The 23,359-nt window shown below is 39.5% G+C and overlaps 3 protein-coding genes across 3 annotated transcripts in view; all 3 read right to left on the bottom strand.

Annotated features, from left to right (window-relative positions):
* Nucleotides 1-10,810: 10,810 nt before the first annotated feature.
* Nucleotides 10,811-15,511, bottom strand: LOC125477105 (2-alkenal reductase (NADP(+)-dependent)-like). The gene is made up of 5 exons (XM_048583951.1): nt 15,168-15,511; nt 12,900-13,077; nt 12,056-12,222; nt 11,556-11,638; nt 10,811-11,284 (listed from the first exon to the last, which is right to left on the bottom strand). Exons 1-5 carry the CDS (start codon nt 15,408-15,410, stop codon nt 10,906-10,908), a joined length of 1,050 nt encoding a protein of 349 aa, XP_048439908.1. The 5' UTR covers nt 15,411-15,511; the 3' UTR covers nt 10,811-10,905.
* A 1,339-nt stretch (nt 15,512-16,850) lies between these two features.
* LOC125468282 (2-alkenal reductase (NADP(+)-dependent)-like) overlaps nt 16,851-23,359 on the bottom strand; it is a 31,075-nt gene continuing 24,566 nt past the window's right edge. Inside the window, exons 2-6 of the mRNA XM_048583941.1 lie at nt 20,200-20,461; nt 19,016-19,193; nt 18,155-18,321; nt 17,656-17,738; nt 16,851-17,384 (exon numbers count right to left, since the gene is read on the bottom strand). Coding sequence (XP_048439898.1) covers nt 17,006-17,384; nt 17,656-17,738; nt 18,155-18,321; nt 19,016-19,193; nt 20,200-20,442 — 1,050 coding nt within the window. The 5' untranslated portion in view covers nt 20,443-20,461 and the 3' untranslated portion in view covers nt 16,851-17,005. The remainder of the gene's footprint in view (nt 17,385-17,655; nt 17,739-18,154; nt 18,322-19,015; nt 19,194-20,199; nt 20,462-23,359) is intronic.
* On the bottom strand, nt 21,276-22,750 carry LOC103935601 (2-alkenal reductase (NADP(+)-dependent)). The gene is made up of 3 exons (XM_009345373.3): nt 22,430-22,750; nt 22,136-22,313; nt 21,276-22,054 (listed from the first exon to the last, which is right to left on the bottom strand). The coding sequence occupies exons 1-3, from the start codon at nt 22,664-22,666 to the stop codon at nt 21,426-21,428; spliced, it is 1,044 nt and encodes a 347-aa protein (XP_009343648.2). The 5' UTR covers nt 22,667-22,750; the 3' UTR covers nt 21,276-21,425.

Raw genomic sequence — 23,359 nt, 5'->3', positions numbered from 1 at the left:
TAAAAGGGGAAGGGCACGCCCTAGCCTAACCTAAAGTATTCAACTTTGATTTGAAACAAATTATTAGTAAGGCAGTCAGAGCCTGTAGAGGCAGAAAGTCAAAAAGAAGAAATCACACTAAAATCATATAAGATAATATATACAGTGACTGACCGAACCGGCGTTGAAGGAATCGACGTAACTGGTGCCCGGTTCACGCTTGGTCATGCGGCCTCTCATAAAAGGGTCGCAGGACAAGCAGAGGTTCTTCACCAGAACCCCTTTGGAACCTTCTGGAAGCTTGAGCTTGGTGGTGGCGGTGGTGAGTTGCATGTCAGATTCTTTGGGGAAGCCGGCCGGTCACATGGTCTCTCAGTAGAGTCAGTACCACCTGTTTGTTGCTGATCACGCCCTCTGTACTCGCCGCCATTGAGATGATTCTCTCTCTGTACGCGTAAGACGATATATGCAATGCTGCTGCTGATGATTGCAAATCGATGGGAATGGGAATGGGAACTGGAAGCGGTGGAAAGTCAAAAATATATAACGATAATAAATTACTTATCATTTTCTCCAACCGAAATATCAAAATTAACATGAAAAATAAAACTAAGCTGACAAGGAAACGTGAAATTTGAAACTACCTTCGAATATAATTTTTTGTAATTTCTAAAGACATCCACTTGCCTTATTATTTTTATTATATTATTATTTTTAAATTAACAACTCAATTTTTATTATTTTTGTTTATAAAAAAAACATAAATGAAGCAATAAATTTTCGCATATTGAGGGAATGAAAAATATAGACAATATGTCAAATTACTGAATCAACTATCAAATTAAAATTTTGAAATTTTGATATTGACGTCTTCTATAAAAATGCTCTTAAAGTATGCAATGTCATAGAAAGACTGACACACCCCGACCGAGATCAGGGCGTGTTGGCCGTCACGCGAGGTGACGTAACCATGTGCACGTGCGGAAGCTAATAAAATAGTAGTATAAAAGTACGAATAATTAAAAACTAGCATACAAAGTAGTAAAAACAAGTGCTAGCGTAAGTGAGACACAAGTGCAGAGCAATAAGTCTACAGCAGTCCAAAAGAAAATGATGCGACAATAGTACACCCGAAGGTGACCCTACGCTGGTGAATGTCTGTCAGAAATGCCGAGAAAGCCCTCTGGGAAACCACCGAACCTGCTAGGCAACTAGAACCTGGAGGGGCGCAAAACAAAAGCGTGAGTGGGCAAAAACAAGGCTTTTCTAAAACCATTTAGTAAAATACATTCTAACCCCTCGCCGTAAAACCTGTATACTTCCCAGAAAATAAACATATATACGTATATATAGATATGCCAATCATGCTCGAGAATATGCCATGTCGGAACCTCAGAATGAAATGCAAGTGCTCAGGTATAAATCATATCAATAACATATAATCTGGCAGCCGGAGTCACCTAATGTGACCTGTACGGCTGCATATAGAGCTCAAGTCTTAACTAAATAACTGAACCTGCCCACGAGTCGGAACCACCTAAAGTGGTCTGTACGACAAGCCTGGGTGTAACATATATATACGCTCTAGTGCTACGATCACGTGAAGGCTGTGCGAATAATCGCGGGTCACCTACGAGTCGGAACCACCTAATGTGGTCTGTACGACAGGACTGTGCACCTAACTTGGATCCAAGCTGAGCGTGTGGTGCTGGAGGTGAACATCACGTGAAGGACTGTGCCCTACTCTGGGCGGGAGCACTAACACCGGGGGTGCAGGTTATGAGCTCTCTAAGCATCTCAAACCACTACTGAATGTAACTATGAATAACACTTACCTGGCACTTACCTGTGCGTCCACAACACCCAAATATGCATATGTATCTATATATATATGCAACTACTAATGCAACCAACGATGCATGAATAACGATAATGTAATGCATGACATATAACTAATAAGCATTTAAATCAATTTCTGGGAAAAATATAGTATATAGGTATATACGGAAAACCAAAAGCCCACTCACTGGTAAGTGGAAGGGTCGTAGCCCCCCTGTCTCGAGTGACCACGCTCGTTCTCGGGATACGTATCACCTATATGCGAAACAACTATAAAAACGTTAATTTTAAAGCACATAACCAACTTCTCGTAATAACTTCTCATACATTGCTCAAATTGGACAAATGAATATACCAACGTGCTCTACACAACTTCAGGATCACACCCAAATTTTTAGAAAAATTTTCCACCGTCAACTGACACCGTAGGGAATATTCCGTTAGTTCTAACGGATTCCGTTAACGGCGTCAGGAATATTCCGTCTCCTTCTCCGGCGAGCCTCCGGCGCCGTCGCCGGCGCCGGAAAACTGGAAAAACTTCAAACGTTGATATCTCGTCCGTTTTTCACCCAAATTCCATAATTTTTGCACCAAAATGAAGCTTAGACCTAGGAGAACATAAATATACCACTTTTAAGGGTTAAAAATCACGAGATCTCACCTGTCACCAAACTCCAAATCCGGCCAACTTCGAACACGGCGATCCCGACGTCCAATTTCTTCAAACGAACTACTCCGAGACTCCTTGGGACCCCACCAAGCTACCTACGAGCTTCATTTTCCTTAAAACGTGAGAAATTACGTTTGCATGAATAGTACCCCAAAACGGATTTCGTGAAATCGACGTGAAAACGGTGGTTTTCTTACCTGAAAATGGTACAGCTGTACTCCTCTCAGCCTCACGAGCTCGACTATGGTCTTGGTTCCCTCGATCTGTAAAGGTTTGAGAGGATTTAGGTGTGTGTCCGTACGTTTTCAAGGGAAATAGGAGGAAAGGGGACTCGGGAGAGAGACAGGGAAAGGGACAAAGGGTTAGGGAGAGTGACAGTGTGTGTGTGTGGCCCAACACATGCCAACACCACACAAAACAACCAATAAACGTAAAGAGAACGAACTAGGGGTAAAAATGTCTTTTCACACGTACGTTTTGATATTTTCGGGACGAGATATCACAGCCTACCCACCTTAATAGAATTTCGTCCCGAAATTCAAAACAACCAAATAACAACCCCTAGTGGTCAAAGAACAACCGAGGATACAAATCCCTCATCCGATCTTCTGTTTCCCACGTAGCTTCCTCGACTGAATGATTCCTCCACAAAACTTTCACTAAGTTCACCGTCTTGTTCCTCAGAACTTTCTCCTTCCAATCAATGATCGTCACCGGTTCTTCGTCAGAAGTCAAATCTGGACTAATTTCCAACGGTTGAGGAGGTATCACGTGAGACGGATCAGCAACATAATGTCGAAGCATAGACACGTGAAAAACGTTATGCACTCTAGCCAACTCCGGAGGCAACTCCAACCTGTAAGCTACCTTACCAACTCGCTCTGTGACCATGTATGGTCCGATGTACCTGGGACTCAACTTACCATTCTTTCCAAACTGTACGACTCCTCTCCACGGTGAAAGTTTCAGAAATACCCAATCACCGACTTCATACACTCTGTCCGTAGCATGCCGATCTGCTAGACTCTTCTGCCTGTCCTGGGCTGCTTTCAGGTTAGACTTAATTACCTGAACATTCTGAGTAGTCTCCTCAACAATCTCCGGACCCACTAAAACTCTTTCTCCAACCTCTGACCAATACAACGGAGTACGACAAGATCTACCATACAATGCCTCAAATGGCGCCATGCCGATACTCGAATGAAAGCTGTTGTTGTAGGCAAATTCCATCAAATCCAACCGCTGGTGCCAAACATCACCAAACTGTAACACCGAAGCTCGCAACATATCCTCCAAAGTCTGAATAGTTCTCTCTGACTGTCCGTCCGTCTGAGGATGATACGCCGTACTATAAAGTAGTCTCGTGCCCAAAGCTTCCTGAAAAGCCACCCAAAACTTCGATGTAAATCGTGGATCACGATCCGAGACAATACTCATAGGGACACCATGATACTTCACAATCTTCGAGATAAACAACTCCGCTAAACGGCCCAAGGAATACTTCTCTCTCACTAGGATAAAATGTGCCGACTTAGTGAGCCGATCAACGATCACCCAAATGCCGTCAAAACCATTATGTGTACGCGAAAGCTTGTACACAAAATCCATAGTGATATTTTCCCATTTCCACTCTGGAACGGGAAGCGGCTGCAACAACCCAAACGGCTTATTCCTTTCCGCTTTAACCTGCTGATAAACAGCACACCTACTCACATACTCAGTTATCTCCCTCTTCATACCCGGCCAATAATAAAACGGTCGAATGGTATGATACATTTTAGTAGCTCCTGGATGCATGACGTAAGCCGAGATATGTACTTCATTGAGAATTTCTTTCTTCAAATCTACATTATTAGGCACGAACATTATACCCTCTTGCATCAACATGCCATCCAAATCACGAACTCTGAGGTCTCTCCTCCTTCCTCGATCTCGAGCTTGAATTAGTTCTTGAGTTTCCCTATCAGCTACCTGAGCTTCAAGCACCTGATCAACTAAAATTGGCCTAACTTGAAAATTAGCAAGTAACGCCACTTCTCGATCTTCTGCTTCTAACCTCACTCCCGTAGCACGCAAGTCCGCCAAAAGAGGAATACAACTAGCGTACAACGCATTGATACGGCCCTGAGACTTCCTGCTAAGTGCATCTGCCACTACGTTTGCACGACCGGGGTGATAATCAATCGTGCAGTCGTAATCGCTGAGCAACTCCATCCACCTCCGTTGACGAAGATTAAGTTCCTTCTGAGTAAAAAGATACTGAAGACTCTTATGATCGGTAAAGATCCTACATTTCTCTCCGTAAAGATAGTGTCTCCACAACTTCAACGCAAAGATAATAGCGGCCAACTCCAAATCATGTGTAGGGTAATTTAACTTGTGAGGTTTCAACTGTCGCGAAGCATAAACAATCACCCTACCATACTGCATCAATACACATCCCAGACCATTCAAGGAAGCATCGCTATAAACCTCGAAATCACCACTATCGTCCGGGAGTGCCAAAACAAGCGCATGAGTGAGACAATGCTTCAATTGCTGGAAACTCTGCTCACACTTATCATCCCACTCAAATTTAACGTCCTTCCTCGTTAACATCGTCAGTGGTAAAGCAATCACAGAGAAATCCTTAACAAATCTCCGATAATACCCCGCCAAACCAAGGAAACTTCTCACCTCAGTGACGGTTCGCGGTTGCTCCCAACTCTCCATAGCTGCGACCTTCTGAGGGTCCACCAAAATACCCTGAGCTGAAATAACGTGCCCCAAAAACGCAACTTGATCTAACCAAAACTGGCACTTGCTAAACTTAGCATACAATTGGTGTTCCCTCAACCTCTTCAACAACAAAGTAAGATGTCGAACATGCTCCGCCTTCGACTTAGAATACACCAGAATGTCGTCGATGAAAACAATAACAAACCTATCCAAATATGGCTGGAACACCCGGTTCATTAAATCCATAAAAGCAGCTGGTGCATTTGTCAACCCAAACGGCATAACCAGAAACTCGTAATGACCATAACGAGTCCTGAACGCCGTCTTAGGGACGTCATCCCTACTAATCTTCAGCTGATAATACCTAGACCTCAAGTCAATCTTGGAGAATACACAAGCACCTCTAAGTTGATTAAACAAATCATCGATACGTGGCAACGGATAACGGTTTTTAATCGTCACCCGATTCAATTGCCTATAGTCAATACATAGCCTCAAAGTTCCGTCTTTCTTCCTCACAAACAATACTGGAGCGCCCCAAGGCGAAGTACTAGGCTGAATAAACCCTTATCCACCAATTCCTGCAACTGAACTTTCAATTCCCTTAACTCAGCGGAAGCCATACGATAAGGAGTCAAAGAAATAGGATTAGTACCTGAAAGCAACTCAATAGTAAACTCCATGTCTCGATCTGGGGGTAAACCAGGTAAATCCTCAGGGAAAACATCGGGAAAGTGTCTGACCACTCTCACATCCTCAACTCTGCTAGGAACAGCCTCCTCTAACACCACATGAGCTAGGTACCCCTGGCAACCCTTAGACAACAACCTTTTCGCTCGCAAAGCCGAAATAACGCCATGTCTCACCTCACTCTGCTCACCCACAAAAGTAACCACAGGTAGTCCAGGACAATAAAACGTAACTATTTTCCCGTAACAATCAATATTGGCACGATAGAAATGCAACCAATCTGTGCCCAGAATCACATCAAAGTCGACAATATCTAACGGGATAAGATCAGCTGGTAACACAACACCCTCAACTATCACTGGACATCCTGGGTACACACGATCTACAATACATCTCTCTCCTCTAGGCATAGCGAACTCTAAATTGTACCCTAGAGGTGTGGGGCGAGGTTGCGTCACTTGAGCAAATGTATGAGAAATCACAGAATGTGTAGCTCCGCAATCAATTAATACTCTAGCAAAATAACCAAGAATATTTAACGTACCCATAATCAAATCCGGATTGTTCTGAGCATCCTGCAGAGAAATATTATGAATACGCCCCTGGCCCTGCTGTCGTCCGCCGCGACTTCTGCTCGTCTGGCCACCGCGACTCTGAGTACCACGCCCCTGACTAGGCTGACCAGACTGCCTCGAAGACCCTGTACTACTAGTAGCAATCTCCCCTGGCTGAAACTGTCCTCCCTGAAACCACTAAGAACCACCTGCTGAAGCTGGAGGATACAGCACATAGCTGCCAGGATACGGAGGATAACCACCCTGGGAATACGGGTCCTGGGGATACTAATACTATCCCGGGGCATAAGGAACAGCATCACCCTGGTAGTGGTAGGCATCTCCTCGACCTGCTTGACCATAACTACTCGGACCCTGAATCTGCTGAATCGGTGCAGGTGGTGGCATGAAAGTCTGCATGCGGCTTCTGCTGTTGACTCTGGGGACAATTCACAGCCATATGTCCCATCTGCCCACACGTGAAGCAACCACTGCTGCCACGCCTGCACTCGACGAAATGCCGGTTATTACATCTACGGCAAACTGGAGCTCTGCCTCGACCACCATCACTCTGTCTCTGGCCTCGAGCGCCACCAGCAAACCTACCTCCTCGTCCTTGACCAGTGGCACTGAAGCCACCGCTAGAAGAACTCGAACTGGTGCCACCCCTCTTGAAGTTCTGAGTCTTACGAGGCCCGAGCGACGCTTGACCTTTACCCTTGTCATCTTTCTTCTGATTGCCATCTTTTTCTTCTTCCTCACTGTTGCTCGACATGTTTTCTAAGTCCTCAATCCTCAACAATATCTCGTAGAAATCCTAGTAGGTCTCACAGTGGGTAGTAGTCGCCATCGAATGCCACATCTTCCTGGTGCCTAAGCGGAAACGGCGAAGCATCTCCGCTGGATTACCAGCAACATCAGGATGGTAACGAGACAAATCAGTGAACTTGCGATAGTACTCATTAGCCGTCATCTTCGCTGTCTCAGCTCGGTGAACTCCTGCTTCTTACGATCAATGTACTCAGGAGGCACAAACCTCCTCTTGAACAAATCTTTGAAAACGTCCCAATTAGTCCTCTCAACTGGAGTCAAACGACGAAGCTCTTGTTCCCACCAGGCTGCAGACTCCGTACCCAGAAACCATGAGGTCGTCTCGACCCACCTCTCAACAGGAAGGTTCCCCTAATTGTGCAACACACGGAAAGTCTTCTCAATGTGCTCTAACCATCGCTCTGCGCCCTCGTGACCCTCATTACCTTCGAACTTATCCAATTTCAGATTGTACATAGTCTCTAGAGGAGTCATATGGGGAGGACAGATCGCTGACTGAATAGCAGTAACAATAGCTTCCCCCAGCTGGGTAATATCGGGGAAACTAGACTCATCAGAGCGACGTGGTTCCCGAAGAGGCGGCATAATTCTGACAGAAGACACCAAAACCATTAGAATACTCACACAAAAGCACAAGGCGTGTAGGCCGTCACGCGGAGGTGACGTAACCATGTGCACGTGCGGAAGCTAATAAAATAGTAGTATAAAAAGTACGAATAATTAAAAACTAGCATACAAAGTAGTAAAAATAAGTGCTAGCGTAAGTGAGACACAAGTGCAGAGCAATAAGTCTACGGCAGTCCAAAAGAAAATGATGCGACAACAGTACACCCGAAAGTGACCCTACGCTGGTGAATGTCTGTCAGAAATGCCGAGAAAGCCCTCTGGGAAACCACCGAACCTGCTAGGCAACTAGAACCTGGAGGGGGCGCAAAACAAAAGCGTGAGTGGGCAAAAACAAGGCTTTTCTAAAACCATTTAGTAAAATACATTCTAACCCCTCGCCGTAAAACCTGTATACTTCCCAGAAAATAAACATATATACGTATATATAGATATGCCAATCATGCTCGAGAATATGCCATGTCGGAACCTCAGAATGAAATGCAAGTGCTCAGGTATAAATCATATCAATAACATATAATCTGGCAGCCGGAGTCACCTAATGTGACCTGTACGGCTGCATATAGAGCTCAAGTCTTAAATAAATAACTGAACCTGCCCACGAGTTGAAACCACCTAAAGTGGTCTGTACGACAGGCCTGGGTGTAACATATATATACGCTCTAGTGCTACGATCACGTGAAGGCTGTGCGAATAATCGCGGGTCACCTACGAGTCGGAACCACCTAATGTGGTCTGTACGACAGGACTGTGCATTAACTTGGATCCAAGCTGAGCGTGTGGTGCGGGAGGTGAACATCACGTGAAGGACTGTGCCCTACTCTGGGCGGGAGCACTAACACCGGGGGTGCAGGTTATGAGCTCTCTAAGCATCTCAAACCACTACTGAATGTAACTATGAATAACACTTACCTGGCACTTACCTGTGCGTCCACAACACCCAAATATGCATATGTATCTATATATATATGCAACTACTAATGCAACCAACGATGCATGAATAACGATAATGTAATGCATGGCATATAACTAATAAGCATTTAAATCAATTTCTGGGAAAAATATAGTATATAGGTATATACGGAAAACCAAAAGCCCACTCACTGGTAAGTGGAAGGGTCGTAGCCCCCCTGTCTCGAGTGACCACGCTCATTCTCGGGATACGTATCACCTATATGCGAAACAACTATAAAAACGTTAATTTTAAAGCACATAACCAACTTCTCGTAATAACTTCTCATACATTGCTCAAATTGGACAAATGAATATACCAACGTGCTCTACACAACCTCAGGATCACACCCAAATTTTTAGAAAAATTTTCCACCGCCACACGCGCCCCCACGCGCCGGCCACGCGCAGGCACGTGCCTAGCACGCTGACGGCGTCAACTGACGCCGTAGGGAATATTCCGTTAGTTCTAACGGATTCCGTTAACGGCGTCAGAATATTCCATCAGACTTGACGGAATATTCCGTCTCCTTCTCTGGCGAGCCTCCGGCGCCGGAAAACTGGAAAAACTTCAAACGTTGATATCTTGTCCGTTTTTCACCCAAATTCCATAATTTTTGCACCAAAATGAAGCTTAGACCTAGGAGAACATAAATATACCACTTTTAAGGGTTAAAAATCACGAGATCTCACCTGTCACCAAACTCCAAATCCGGCCAACTTCGAACACGGCGATCCCGACGTCCAATTCCTTGGGACCCCACCAAGCTACCTACGAGCTTCATTTTCCTTAAAACGTGAGAAATTACGTTTGCATGAATAGTACCCCAAAACGGATTTCGTGAAATCGAGGTGAAAACGGTGGTTTTCTTACCTGAAAATGGTACAGCTGTACTCCTCTCAGCCTCACGAGCTCGACTATGGTCTTGGTTCCCTCGATCTGTAAAGGTTTGAGAGGATTTGGGTGTGTGTCCGTACGTTTTCAAGGGAAATGGGAGGAAAGGGGACTCGGGAGAGAGACAGGGAAAGGGACAGAGGGTTAGGGAGAGTGACAGTGTGTGTGTGTGGCCCAACACATGCCAACACCACACAAAACAACCAATAAACGTAAAGAGAACGAACTAGGGGTAAAAATGTCTTTTCACACGTACGTTTTGATATTTTCGGGACGGGATATCACAAAGACCCCTTAACTATATAAAGGATTATAGAACGAATCACACTTTTACCACTAAACTATACCCGCTACAATCCGATTATTGTATATAAATGAACCTTTTGTCGAACAAGAAAATGGGTCGTAATAAAAAGTTAAAAGAGTAAAAAGAAAGGATAGGATCATAAAATAATCATGAAAATTAGAGCGTTGTATCAGAGAACCCAATGAGATTCGGAAAAGATAATTCATTAAATTTCAATAACTAAAAACGAAATAACAAGTGTTTTTTTGCCGGAGGTTTTTGACCTAGACGTCTCGACAAAACTACTTAAGCCATAACATACATAAAAATGTACTATGCAATAATCGTCGTAATGCGTCCTTTAGCCGAAAGCTACTGTGTGTCTATATTCTTTACACGTGTGAGATTAGGACAAATTAAGTTATCCTTTCCTACTTGTTTGCTCGTTCAATATTTTGACAAGGAGGGTCCGTTTGCAAAAAAGAAAAAAGAAAAGTCAATGTTCGTTTAACATGCCACTTAGAATTAAAATCTAGTAGTATTTTCTTTCGCTTATAAATAAAAGGTGTTAAGTTTGATTCTCGTTAAAAGTAAATTTGAACCACATTATTACTAGCATATTGTGAAGCTACCCCTCCCATTTACTGTAGATAATATCATTTATTTAAAAAAAAAAATAGAAAATAAAATGCTCTTACACAATTGAAAGATCCAAACTTAGTACTTGATATCATTAAGGAATCAAAACACATTTATTTATAGCACAGTTCTCGTGGGGATAAATGTCAAAGCATTTGCATTTCACACGAGACGATTACACCGTATGGCTAAAGGGTGATATTTCGGAGGCATGGAGAGCCTGATGAAATCATTCACAGGAAACTACAACCACCTGCTTTCCTACATTGCGGCCGGCATAGAGCCCTATCAGAGCGGCTGGAGCGCTCTCAAGTCCTTCCACCACGTCTTCCACATACGTTATCTTCCCTTCTTTTATCGCCGGCAGAACCATTTCAAGAAACTTCTCGTAAAGATGGTAGTAACTAAAAACCAGGAAACCTTGCATGCGAACCTGTTTAATGATCAGATAAATTAAATTGCGACAACCTTCAGGCTCGTCAAGGTTGTACTGCGATATCAACCCACAAACTGCAATCCGGCCATGGACCCTCATGTTCTGTAGCACTGCATCAAGCATTTTCCCCCCAACGTTTTCAAAGTATATGTCAATGCCTTCAGGAAAGTACCTGGTGAGAAAATCACACGTTTAGACTAAGCAAACACCGAAAACCATGGAACATATCTACAAAGAGGACAAAGACATGAGTTTCTCGTCAACAGCCACATGCTCACACTGTTGCACATTTCAACTTACTCTTTCTCTGTTTTAGGATTGGCGGCTAAATCACTAAATCATGATGATGTTAGAGATTGCTAATGCCTTTTATTGGACTTTCCCCTTGTAATTAAGACATAAGTTAAAGCTTTAAAATAATAGTTTGTTTCTGATCAACTGACCTTTTTAAAGCTGCATCCAAATCAGGTTCTTCTTTATAATTGAAAGCGTCGTCAAACCCAAACTTGTTCTTCAGCAGATCAACCTAAACTCGGAAATGATACAATACCATTAAAATATGCCAAGAATGGGTATAAAATAGTCATTTGTAATACGTAAATTGTAGAATGAGAACAGAAAAGCTCATACACGCACATTCTGTGCGATTTTCTAAGTTGCATATGCTTACGATTTCATATGATATGAACATTTTGCCCACCAGATGAGGCAGCAAGTTAAAGCTGAATTTTATTGACTTGATTATGAAGATAAAGGGTCACCAATATCTTTACTTTCCAACATGTTCTCTCTTATTTTCCTGTTTTCTATTAGTCAAAACGTTTCCAGTAACAAATTTGGCACACATCACTAACTCGTGTTTCTAAAACAAGGATAATCGTCCAATGGAGTTGCAATCACAGAAATGCCAACTAAGATATAGTTGGAATCGACCATAACTCACCTTTTCTTTGCTTCCAGCACTTCCAACAACATAGCAACCCAACAACTTTGCAAATTGGCCAACAAGCTGACCTACTGCTCCAGATGCTGCTGAAACGAAGACTGTCTCTCCCTTCTTAGGATTGCAGATCTCATAAAACCCAACATAAGCACTCACTCCAGGCATACCTACATAAAATGAATACATTGATAAGCATTGAGCATCAAGTAAATATATCATGCATTACAAAGCAATATTTGGATGAATTAATTAGGATGGATGGCTTCAACAATTGCATTCAATCTGAGAACAATGCTACAGATCCATATGACCAATTGAAGTAGAATTACGTTATGCTAAATAATTTCCGTACTTCCAAATCAAATTACTAATTATGAAAAGAAAATGGGACATCGGTTTGTAAAGATCTAGTTTACAAGGAGATTTGAGAATTAACAAATCAGTTCACTTCAAGTAGTATAATAGAGGTCACTGGAGTGGAGGCAGATCACAACTAGGGACATACAACCATACAGAATCCTTCCATGAGGAAATGCTACTTTTAATAAAAAGATTATTACGACACAATCTATTCGCTCCTGAATTTAGCATGAGAATAGTCCAATGAAACTACGGTACTCAAACATGCAACAAGAATTCAATACAATCCATGACATACAAAAATGATTCACGAATTTCATCCAACGTGTTAGGCCCTTGGGAAGTTCAGGTTCCTTAGCTCGCTATATTCAATTACCATCATAGAAGATAGAGACCTTGAGATAGCTGCTTGTGGGAGAACAAAATTAAAAAAAATAAATCCAAAGGCAAGGAAAATAGCAATAGCCAATATATAGCAACATACCAAGAATTCCAGTATAGTAAGAGAGAGGCACATCAGTGTGCTGAATCTTAAACAAAGACTCTGTTGCAGTGATGACACTGTATTCCTCCCACCCGGTCATTCCCCAAATCAAGTCGCCTTTCTTAAACTTGGGATCCCCGGATTCCAAAACTTTGGCGACTCCATATCCGACTATAGGCTGCCACACCAGCATTTCAATAATCAAACACGTCAAATAAAACTACAACATCAAATAGATGCTATCCTTTTTATGATTTGTACATAGCATAAACAAAGCTTTTTCGTTGGACAGAATGCCAATTAATAAGGAAGCTATGGCTCAGTATTGATAAGATATAACTGATATAAATATAGCATTGTATCATCAAAAACCGCGAAATACAAGTTGTCTCAAACTATATAAATTATTAAAACAGCCCCAAAACCACAAACAAGATAAATTTGGATTACACCATCCGAACGAAAAGGCTATCTACAAAACAAGATTACTAATTGGGTTCCTCATCAGTTCCTTTTGTACTACACTACTAGTATTACATGAGAAATGCCTCAAGGATTCAATTTTATTTAGGGGCACTTTGATTCAGGTCCAAAAAATTCAGCTGTTTTTGAATTAGGTCCAATTTTATTTCATTTTCTATTACACCTGTTTTGCCCCTGAAATTTTTTTTTTTAATTCTTTAAATTTGAATTTTCAAATACCTTTATCTACCTGTTTTTTAATTAAAAAGACATTATTACAAATCTTATAAGTTTATCAAAAATTAAAAGAAACATTGCTAGAGGTAGATAAAAAATTTGTGATCTAGGTAGAATCTATGATAGAGGTAGCCTATGAACAAAAACCTATTGTATAGACAGATAATACAAAATAATCTATGATACAGATAGACTATGAACAAAAACTTATTGTATAGGTAGATAACACAGTTAATTTGTGATATATAGGTAGATAAACACAATTAATCTTATATAGATTATCAACAAAATATGTAATATATAGGTAGATAAATACAATTATTCATGATACAGGCACAGTATAATATAAAAAGATAAAATAAATAAATAAAGGACAAGTGATATAGGTAGATAAAAACCAAAAAAAATCGTGAAGAAAAATGATATTGAGGGAGGAAACACTAGAGAAAATGCTAATTCGATAGAACTTCAAAGTTAATATATATATATATATAAAGGAGAATGAAGCCCAAAAAAAAAAATAATATATACATATGAGATGAAGAACCCAAAACACAAGATTGACTAATACAAATTTTTTTTTTTTAAAAAAAAAAAAACCAATCAAATGTATATTGATCATCCTTATGAAAGGAGGAGCAAAAGAATAATATTATGGTAGAAGACTAACAGAGGAAGAGAAAGATATTGTGAGGGAGAAACAAGAAAAGAGAAATGAACATTTGGGGAAGGAGAAGAAAAAAAAGGAGATTTAAATCCCTAATCCTATAATTAAGGATAAGATTAACATTAATCACAAACTTAAAAAAAACAGTAATTACTTAATTGGTCAATTTAAGGGTAAATTTGGCAAGAGAATACAAATAAGCTTATGTGGACAATGAATCACTGGACCTAACCTAAAAATTAAATAAAATTGGACTATAACTAATAAAGGCTCATAAAATTGGACTCATATTAAGTTTCCCCTTAATTTATATATTTTACAATACAGTATTCTAATTAAGGTATTCAATCGTGATTTTAAATAATTATTTGAAATCTAGGTGTATTCAATCAAATGTTATAATATTCAGGTGTATTTCATTAGAAATTAATTTTAAATGATTTTAAAAAGTTGCAAAATTCGAGAGAATTAGAGAGATTTCTACTATATTTTAAACATGCTTAAATTTCACAGATCTCCCTGAGCATTCGAGATAATTCACTTAAAATTTTACATAAAATCTTTATAAATCAATTAAACTTCGTCAAAATTCATGAATTTATAAATCCATTAAAATCCCTCTAATCTCAATTGAACAACCCTAAATTACAGAGCACCTAATTTTGAAATTGAATAAAAGTGGAAGGGCACACCGCGTTACCAATTATCCTAACCTAGAGATATAAAAGTATTCAACTTTGATTTGAAACAAATTATTAAAAAGGCAGGCAGAGACTCTAGAGGCAGATAGTTAAAGCGTAACGATAAGAAGACTAAATTTGTAGTAGTTGAAACAAAGAAATTACACTAAAAATAATAAAATAATTAGAGGGAGATGTAAGATAATATATACAGTGACTGACCGAACCGGCGTTGAAGGAATCAACATAACTGGCGCCAGGTTCACGCTTGGTCATGCGGCTTCTCATATAAGGGTCGCAGGACAAGTAGAGGTTCTTCACCAGAACCCCTTTGGAACCTTCTGGAAGCTTGAGCTTGGTGGTGGCGGTGGTGAGTTGCATGTCAGATTCTTTGGGGAAGCCAGTCACATAGTCTTTCAGTATCACCTGTTTGTTGCTGATCACTCCCTCTGTACTCGCCGCCATTGAGATTGGTCCTCTCTCTCTCTCTATCTCTATCTCTCTCTCTCTCTTTGTAGGCGGAGGGCGATTTGAGCAATGCTGCTGGTGGTGGTTGCAAATATATGTATGCATATTTTGAACAAATATACAAGGTAGGCAATGGCGTGATGCGGGCGTCTCTTAGCTCGGAGCCGCTGTGAGTGTATATTCTTGACACGTGTGAGATTATTAAAAATATGCATACATATATATTTGTTCAAAAAAAAAAAAAAAAAAATATATATATATATATATATATATATATATATATATATATAAGGTAGGCAATGGCGTGATGCGGGCGTCTCTTAGCTCGGAGCCGCTGTGAGTGTATATTCTTGACACGTGTGAGATTATTAAAAATATGCATACATATATATTTGTTCAAAAAAAAAAAAAAAATATATATATATATATATATATATATATATATATATAAGGTAGGCAATGGCGTGATGCGGGCGTCTCTTAGCTCGGAGCTATATATATATATATATATAAGGTAGGCAATGGCGTGATGCGGGCGTCTCTTAGCTCGGAGCCGCTGTGAGTGTATATTCTTGACACGTGTGAGATTATTAAAAATATGCATACATATATTTGTTCAAAAAAAAAACAAAAAAAAAAAATATATATATATATAAGGTAGGCAATGGCGTGATGCGGGCGTCTCTTAGCTCGGAGCCGCTGTGAGTGTATATTCTTGACACGTGTGAGATTATTAAAAATATACATACATATATTTGTTCAAAAAAAAAAAATACATATATATATATATAAGGTAGGCAATGGCGTGATGCGGGCGTCTCTTAGCTCGGAGCCGCTGTGAGTGTATATTCATAAAATAATCATGAAAATTAGAGCATTGTATCAAAGAACCCAATGAGATTCGGAAAAGAGAATTCATTAAATTTCAATAATTAAAACTAAATAACAAGTGTTTTTTTGCGGGTGGTTTTTGACCTAGACGTCTCTACAAAACTACTTAAGCCATAACATACATGAAAATGTACTATGCAAGAATCGTCGTAATGCGTCCTTTAGCCGAAAGCTACTGTGTGTCTATATTCTTTACACGTGTGAGATTAGGACAAATTAAGTTATCCTTTCCTACTTGTTTGCTCGTTCAATATTTTGACAAGGAGAGTCCGTTTGCTAAAAAGAAAAAAGAAAAAAGAAAAGTCAATGTTCGTTTAACATGCCACTTAGAATTAAGATCTAGTAGTATTTTCTTTCGCTTATAAATAAAAGGTGTTAAGTTCGATTCTCGTCAAAAGTAAATTTGAACCACATTATTACTAGCATATTGTGAAGCTACCCCTCCCATTTACTGTAGATAATATCATTTATTTAAAAAAAATAAAAAATAAAAAATAAAAGCTCTTACACAATTGAAAGATCTACCAAACTTAGTACTTGATATCATTAAGGAAGTCAAAACACATTTATTTATAGCTTAAGGTAAGAGATCAAGCACAGTTCTCGTGGGGATAAATGTCAACGTATTTGCATTTCACACGAGACGATTACACCGTATGGCTAAAGGGTGATATTTCGGAGGCATGGAGAGCCTGATGAAATCATTCACAGGAAACTACAACCACCTGCTTTCCTACATTGCGGCCGGCATAGAGCCCTATCAGAGCGGCTGGAGCGCTCTCAAGTCCTTCCACCACGTCTTCCACATACGTTATCTTCCCTTCTTTTATCGCCGGCAGAAACATTTCAAGAAACTTCTCGTAAAGATGGTAGTAACTAAAAACCAGGAAACCTTGCATGCGAACCTGTTTAATGATCAGATACATTAAATTGCGACAACCTTCAGGCTCGTCAAGGTTGTACTGCGATATCAACCCACAAACTGCAATCCGGCCATGGACCCTCATGTTCTGTAGCACTGCATCAAGCATTTTCCCCCCAACGTTTTCAAAGTATATGTCAATGCCTTCAGGAAAGTACCTGGTGAGAAAATCACACATTTAGACTAAGCAAACACCGAAAACCATGGAACATATCTACAAGGAGGACAAAGACATGAGTTTCTCGTCAACAGCCACATGCTCACACTGTTGCACATTTCAACTTACTCTTTCTCTGTTTTAGGATTGGCGGCTAAATCACTAAATCATGATGATGTTAGAGATTGCTAATGCCTTTTATTGGACTTTCCCTTTGTAATTAAGACATAAGTTAAAGCTTTAAAATAATAGTTTGTTTCTGATCAACTGACCTTTTTAAAGCTGCATCCAAATCAGGTTCTTCTTTATAATTGAAAGCGTCGTCAAACCCAAACTTGTTCTTCAGCAGATCAACCTAAACTCGGAAATGATACAATACTATTAAAATATGCCAAGAATGGGTATAAAATAGTCATTTGCAATACGTAAATTGTAGAATGAGAACAGAAAAGCTCATACACGCACATTCTGTGCGATTTTCTAAGTTGCAATGCTTACGATTTCATATGATATGAACATTTTGCCAACCAGATGAGGCAGCAGGTTAAAGCTGAATTTTACTGACTTGATTATGAAGATAAAGGGTCACCAATATCTTTACTTTCCAACATGTTCTCTCTTATTTTCCTGTTTTCTATTAGTCAAAACGTTTCCGGTTACAAATTTGGCACACATCACTAACTCGTGTTTCTAAACCAAGGATAATCATCCAATGGAGTTGCAATCACAGAAATGCCAACTAAGATATAGTTGGAATCGACCATAACTCACCTTTTCTTTGCTTCCAGCACTTCCAACAACATAGCAACCCAACAACTTTGCAAATTGGCCAACAAGCTGACCTACTGCTCCAGATGCTGCTGAAACGAAGACTGTCTCTCCCTTCTTAGGATTGCAGATCTCATAAAACCCAACATAAGCAGTCATTCCAGGCATACCTACATAAAATGAATACATTGATGAGCATTGAGCATCAAGTACATATATCATGCATTACAAAGCCATATAACTGAATATTTGGATGAATTAATTAGGATGGATCGCTTCAACAATTGCATTCAATCTGAGAACAATGCTACAGATCCATATGACCAATTGAAGTAGAATTACGTTATGCTAAATAATTTCTGTACTTCCAAATCAAATTACTAATTATGAAAAGAAAATGGGACATCGGTTTGTAAAGATCTAGTTTACAAGGAGATTTGAGAATTAACAAATCAGTTCACTTCAAGTAGTATAATAGAGGTCACTGGAGTGGAGGCAGATCACAACTAGGGATAAATACAACCATACAGAATCCTTCCATGAGGAATGCTACTTTTAATAAAAAGATTATTACGACACAATCTGTTCGCTCCTGAATTTAGCATGGGAATAGTCCAATGAAACTACAGTAATCAAACATGCAACAAGAATTCAATACAATCCATGACATACAAAAATGATTCACGAATTTCATGCAACCGGTTAGGCCCTTGTGAAGTTCAGGTTCCTTAGCTCGCTATATTCAATTACGATCATAGAAGATACAAGACTTTGAGATAGCTGCTTGTGGCAGAACAAAATTAAAAAAAAAATAAAAAATCCAAAGGCAAGGAAAATAGCAATAGCCCATATATAGCAACATACCAAGAATTCCAGTATAGTAAGAGAGAGGCACATCAGTGTGCTGAATCTTAAACAAAGACTCTGTTGCAGTGATGACACTGTATTCCTCCCACCCGGTCATTCCCCAAATCAAGTCGCCTTTCTTAAACTTGGGATCCCCGGATTCCAAAACTTTGGCGACTCCATATCCGACTATAGGCTGCCACACCAGCATTTCAATAATCAAACACGTCAAATAAAACTACAACATCGAATAGATGCTATCCTTTTTATGATTTGTACATAGCATAAACAAAGCTTTTATGTTGGACAAAATGCCAATTAATAGGGAAGCTATGTCTCAGTATTGATAAGATATAACTGATATAAATATAGCATTGTATCATCAAAAACCGCGAAATACAAGTTGTCTCAAACTATATAAATTATTAAAACAGCCCCAAAACCACAAACAAGATAAATTTGGATTACACCATCCGAACGAAAAGGCTATCTACAAAACAAGATTACTAATTGGGTTCCTCATCAGCTCCTTTTGTACTACACTACTAGTATTACATGAGAATTGCCTCAAGGATTCAATTTTATTTATATATTTTACAATACAGTATTCTAATTAAGGTGTTTTTAAGTGATTATCTGAAATCTAGGTGTATTCAATCAAATTATAAAGGATATTATAATATTCCAGGTGTATTTCATTAGAAATTGATTTTAAATGATTTTAAAAAGTTGCAAAATTTGAGAGAATTAGAGAGATTTCTACGTATATTTTTAAAATGCTCAAATTTTACAGATCTCCCTGAGATCTCCCTGAGCATTCGAGATAATTCACTCAAAATTCTACATAAAATCTTTATAAATCAATTAAACTTCGTCAAAATTCATGAATTTATAAATCCATTAAAATCCCTCTAATCTCAATTGAACAACCCTAAATTACAGAGCACCTAATTTTGAAATTGAATAAAAGTGGAAGGGCACACCGCGTTACCAATTATCCTAACCTAGAGATATAAAAGTATTCAACTTTGATTTGAAACAAATTATTAAAAAGGCAGGCAGAGACTCTGGAGGCAGATAGTTAAGGAGATTAAATTTGTAAACTAAATAAAATTTAGTCTCCCTAGTTAAAACGAAGAAATTACACTAAAAATAATAAAATGATTAGAGAGAGATGTAAGATAATATATACAGTGACTGACCGAACCGGCGTTGAAGGAATCAACATAACTGGCGCCAGGTTCACGCTTGGTCATGCGGCTTCTCATATAAGGGTCGCAGGACAAGTAGAGGTTCTTCACCAGAACCCCTTTGGAACCTTCTGGAAGCTTGAGCTTGGTGGTGGCGGTGGTGAGTTGCATGTCAGATTCTTTGGGGAAGCCAGTCACATAGTCTTTCAGTATCACCTGTTTGTTGCTGATCACTCCCTCTGTACTCGCCGCCATTGAGATTGGTCCTCTCTCTCTCTCTATCTCTATCTATCTCTCTGTGTGTAGGCGGAGGGCGATATGAGCAATGCTGCTGGTGGTGGTTGCAAATCGATGGGAATGGGAATTGGAAGCGGCGGAAAGCCAAGAATATTAAGGTAGGCAATGGCGTAATGCGGGCGTCTCTTAGCTCGGAGCCGCGAGTGTATATTCTTGACACGTGTGAGATTAGAGCAAATTAAGGCCGCCAGTCCGCGAGGAGAGTCGAGACTCTTCCATTCCAACTTTGTTGCTCGTTCAACATCACACGTTTCACAATTATAATTTCCTTTTTCTTTTTCCATATATTGGACATATCACAGCCACAATTTTCAAATTCAAATTATACTTTGTAAATTTAAATTTATATTTCCCATTACATAAAAGCATCATCATAATTATGTGTACTTCCGTATGGATTACTTTTTTTTTTTATTCTCCTAAAATAACAATCTTCGCTTCTTTCTTTTTTTTTTTGAAAAAAAAAATTCTTTTAACTTCATGCGTGAATAATATTTGACCTTACGCGAAGTTACTATTCAATATTAAGTAAAAGATTGTTTTTGTGAAATGGGCCTAAAACCTAAACAAAACTACAACATTACATTTAGGCCTAGAAATGTTATCGTTTTTTTTAAAAGGGAACTATCTAGTAGCTTTGTCACGACAGTCTACTTTTCAGAGGACCGAGAAAACTCACAGAGGTATTTTAACCTCTTCCCTGACCATTATCGTATGATTTTACTAGAGCTGGAAATCAAACCCAAAACGTGACGTATGAAAATACAAATTCTATCACTTAGGAGGTTCCTAAGTTATAACTCAAAATTTATTTCCAAAAGATGGAAAGCTCTTATTATTATTTTTTTACAATGCACAAGGAACAACTAAAATGAAGGCCACAAACCGAGTTAACCAGTAACCATAAATATATGGATAGAGTGGGACGAGGTGAATGTAAATCAGTGGCCAGCAAGTGCAACCACTTGTTTTCCAACGTTGCGACCAGTGAAGAGTCCAACCAAGGCTGCCGGACCATTCTCGAGGCCTTCAACTATGTCTTCCACATACTCCAATTTCCCTTGTCGGATGTATGGCAGCACAAATTCATAGTATTCGGGGACAATGTGATCGTAATCGCGATGAGTAAATCCGTGTATATGCAGCCGCTTCAAAATAATCTGCATCACGTTTTTAATCCCCTGAGGCTCGGGAAGATTGTACTGCGAAATCATTCCGCACATGGCCATGCGACCGTGTTCTCTCATGTTGAGCAGCACGGCGTCGAGCAGTTTCCCGCCAACATGCTCAAAGTAGACGTCGATTCCTTGAGGAAAGTACCTTTTCAAGGCTGCGTCTAAATCATGCTCCTCCTTGTAATTGAAAGCCTCATCGAACCCTATCTTGTTCTTCAGCAGATCAACCTTTTCTTTACTCCCAGCACTTCCAACGACATAACAACCTGCCAATTTTGCAAATTGTCCGACAAGCTGACCTACTGCACCAGATGCTGCGGACACAAAAACGTACTCTCCTTTCTTAGGTCGACATACTTCAAAGAAACCCGCATACGCAGTCTTACCGGCCATACCTGCATGAGCATCCAGCAAGTTTTATAGTGCACCAAAATAGTCATTATATGCACGCGTGCATGAGAAATTACTATACCTACCGAGAATTCCAGTATAGTAGGAAAGGGGTACGTCAGTGTGGTGGATTTTGATGAGGTTTTCAGGGTTTGGGAGGAGGCTGTACTCTTCCCATTTGGTTAGCCCCCATACCAAGTCACCTTCTTTAAATTCTGGATGACTTGAATCCAAAACTTTAGCCACGCCATATCCACGAATTGGCTGTATTCAAAATAAGGGAATTTTCATTGATTTTACTTGCATCAAAATTTCCATCAAGTTTTAAAAAATTAAGAATGTGTAGACTGTTAAAAAGTGATAGTAAAAACATGACTTACAGAGCCAGGAGAAGGATAAATGTATTTACTCATTCTCTGATCTGATTTCATGATAAGAAATCGCATCATGGGATCGCAGGACAAGTAGAGGTTCTTCACCAAAACCGTGTTTGAATCTTGTGGAGGAACCTTCAAACTTATGCTATTAGTTGTGACATACATGTCTGACTCCGTCGGAGACCGGCCATTAACGAAGTCCCTCAGAAGCACCTGCTTGTTGCTCATCACTTGTGCCATTGCTATATAGCAACTTATTAGGGCCTAATTTGTCTTTCCCTCTTCGAGTCTTAAGCTGCGGTATGAGCAAAATTTGTAGTTTGTTTCCTGATCTGCTGGTTATTAGCAGATAATGTATTTAAGCTATATTTATAGCACATTCTGCAGCTTCTTTTAGTCACGTTTCTCAAACAATATGACTTTTCTTTTCAGTCACGTAATTGCTTACGAGAGGGAAGAGGTAACTGGGGTGTTTTGTTGTGTTGGAATGTGGTGAATTTTGGTTGCGTAATAAATTAGTACAATCAAGCTGGCTAGCTTTTACAGGTGTGATGTCCAAATTAAACCATGACAATTTCACTTAATCACAATGTGTTGGTTGTTGCATCGTAATCGAACTAAAACAAGTTATCTTTTGGTCAGAATGTCAAAAATTAATGTCAAATCAAGTCATTTGCCAAATCCTTTTTGTCTTTTTTATTCTATGATTGTTACCTTTATGGAACCGTCTTTATTTTTTGTTCTTGCCGAGTAGTGCAAGCTTTTTGGACTTTGATCACTTTTCTGTACTATTTTACAATTTATCGTCCATAAAAATTTGAGTATAAGGCATATTAAGGAGGAAGATATTAGTAGAGCTGCCTTATTAAAGGGCAGCTTTGACAAATTGAATAGGCTGTTTTGTAAGAGATTCATGTTTTTATAAGAAATGCC

Source organism: the organism of the source record quoted next, unplaced genomic scaffold, assembly GCF_019419815.1.
Source record: "Pyrus x bretschneideri cultivar Hongxiangsu unplaced genomic scaffold, Pyrus_bretschneideri_v1 Contig1, whole genome shotgun sequence".
Classification (NCBI taxonomy): Eukaryota; Viridiplantae; Streptophyta; class Magnoliopsida; order Rosales; family Rosaceae; genus Pyrus; species Pyrus x bretschneideri.
The sequence above is the reverse complement of the archived record's forward strand: the minus strand, read 5'-3'. Positions and strand labels throughout refer to the sequence as shown.

Excerpts from the sequence above, each read along its gene's own strand:
- LOC103935601 (XM_009345373.3), bottom strand. The coding sequence starts at position 22,666 with ATGGCACAAGTGATGAGCAACAAGCAGGTGCTTCTGAGGGACTTCGTT. Across the intron at positions 22,314-22,429 it reads TTTATCCTTCTCCTGGCTCT|CCAATTCGTGGATATGGCGT; the intron begins GTAAGTCATGTT and ends TTTTGAATACAG. Across the intron at positions 22,055-22,135 it reads CTACTATACTGGAATTCTCG|GTATGGCCGGTAAGACTGCG; the intron begins GTAGGTATAGTA and ends ATGCTCATGCAG.
- LOC125477105 (XM_048583951.1), bottom strand. The coding sequence starts at position 15,410 with ATGGCGGCGAGTACAGAGGGAGTGATCAGCAACAAACAGGTGATACTG. Across the intron at positions 11,639-12,055 it reads GTGCTGGAAGCAAAGAAAAG|GTTGATCTGCTGAAGAACAA; the intron begins GTGAGTTATGGT and ends TTCCGAGTTTAG. Across the intron at positions 11,285-11,555 it reads TTGGATGCAGCTTTAAAAAG|GTACTTTCCTGAAGGCATTG; the intron begins GTCAGTTGATCA and ends TTTTCTCACCAG.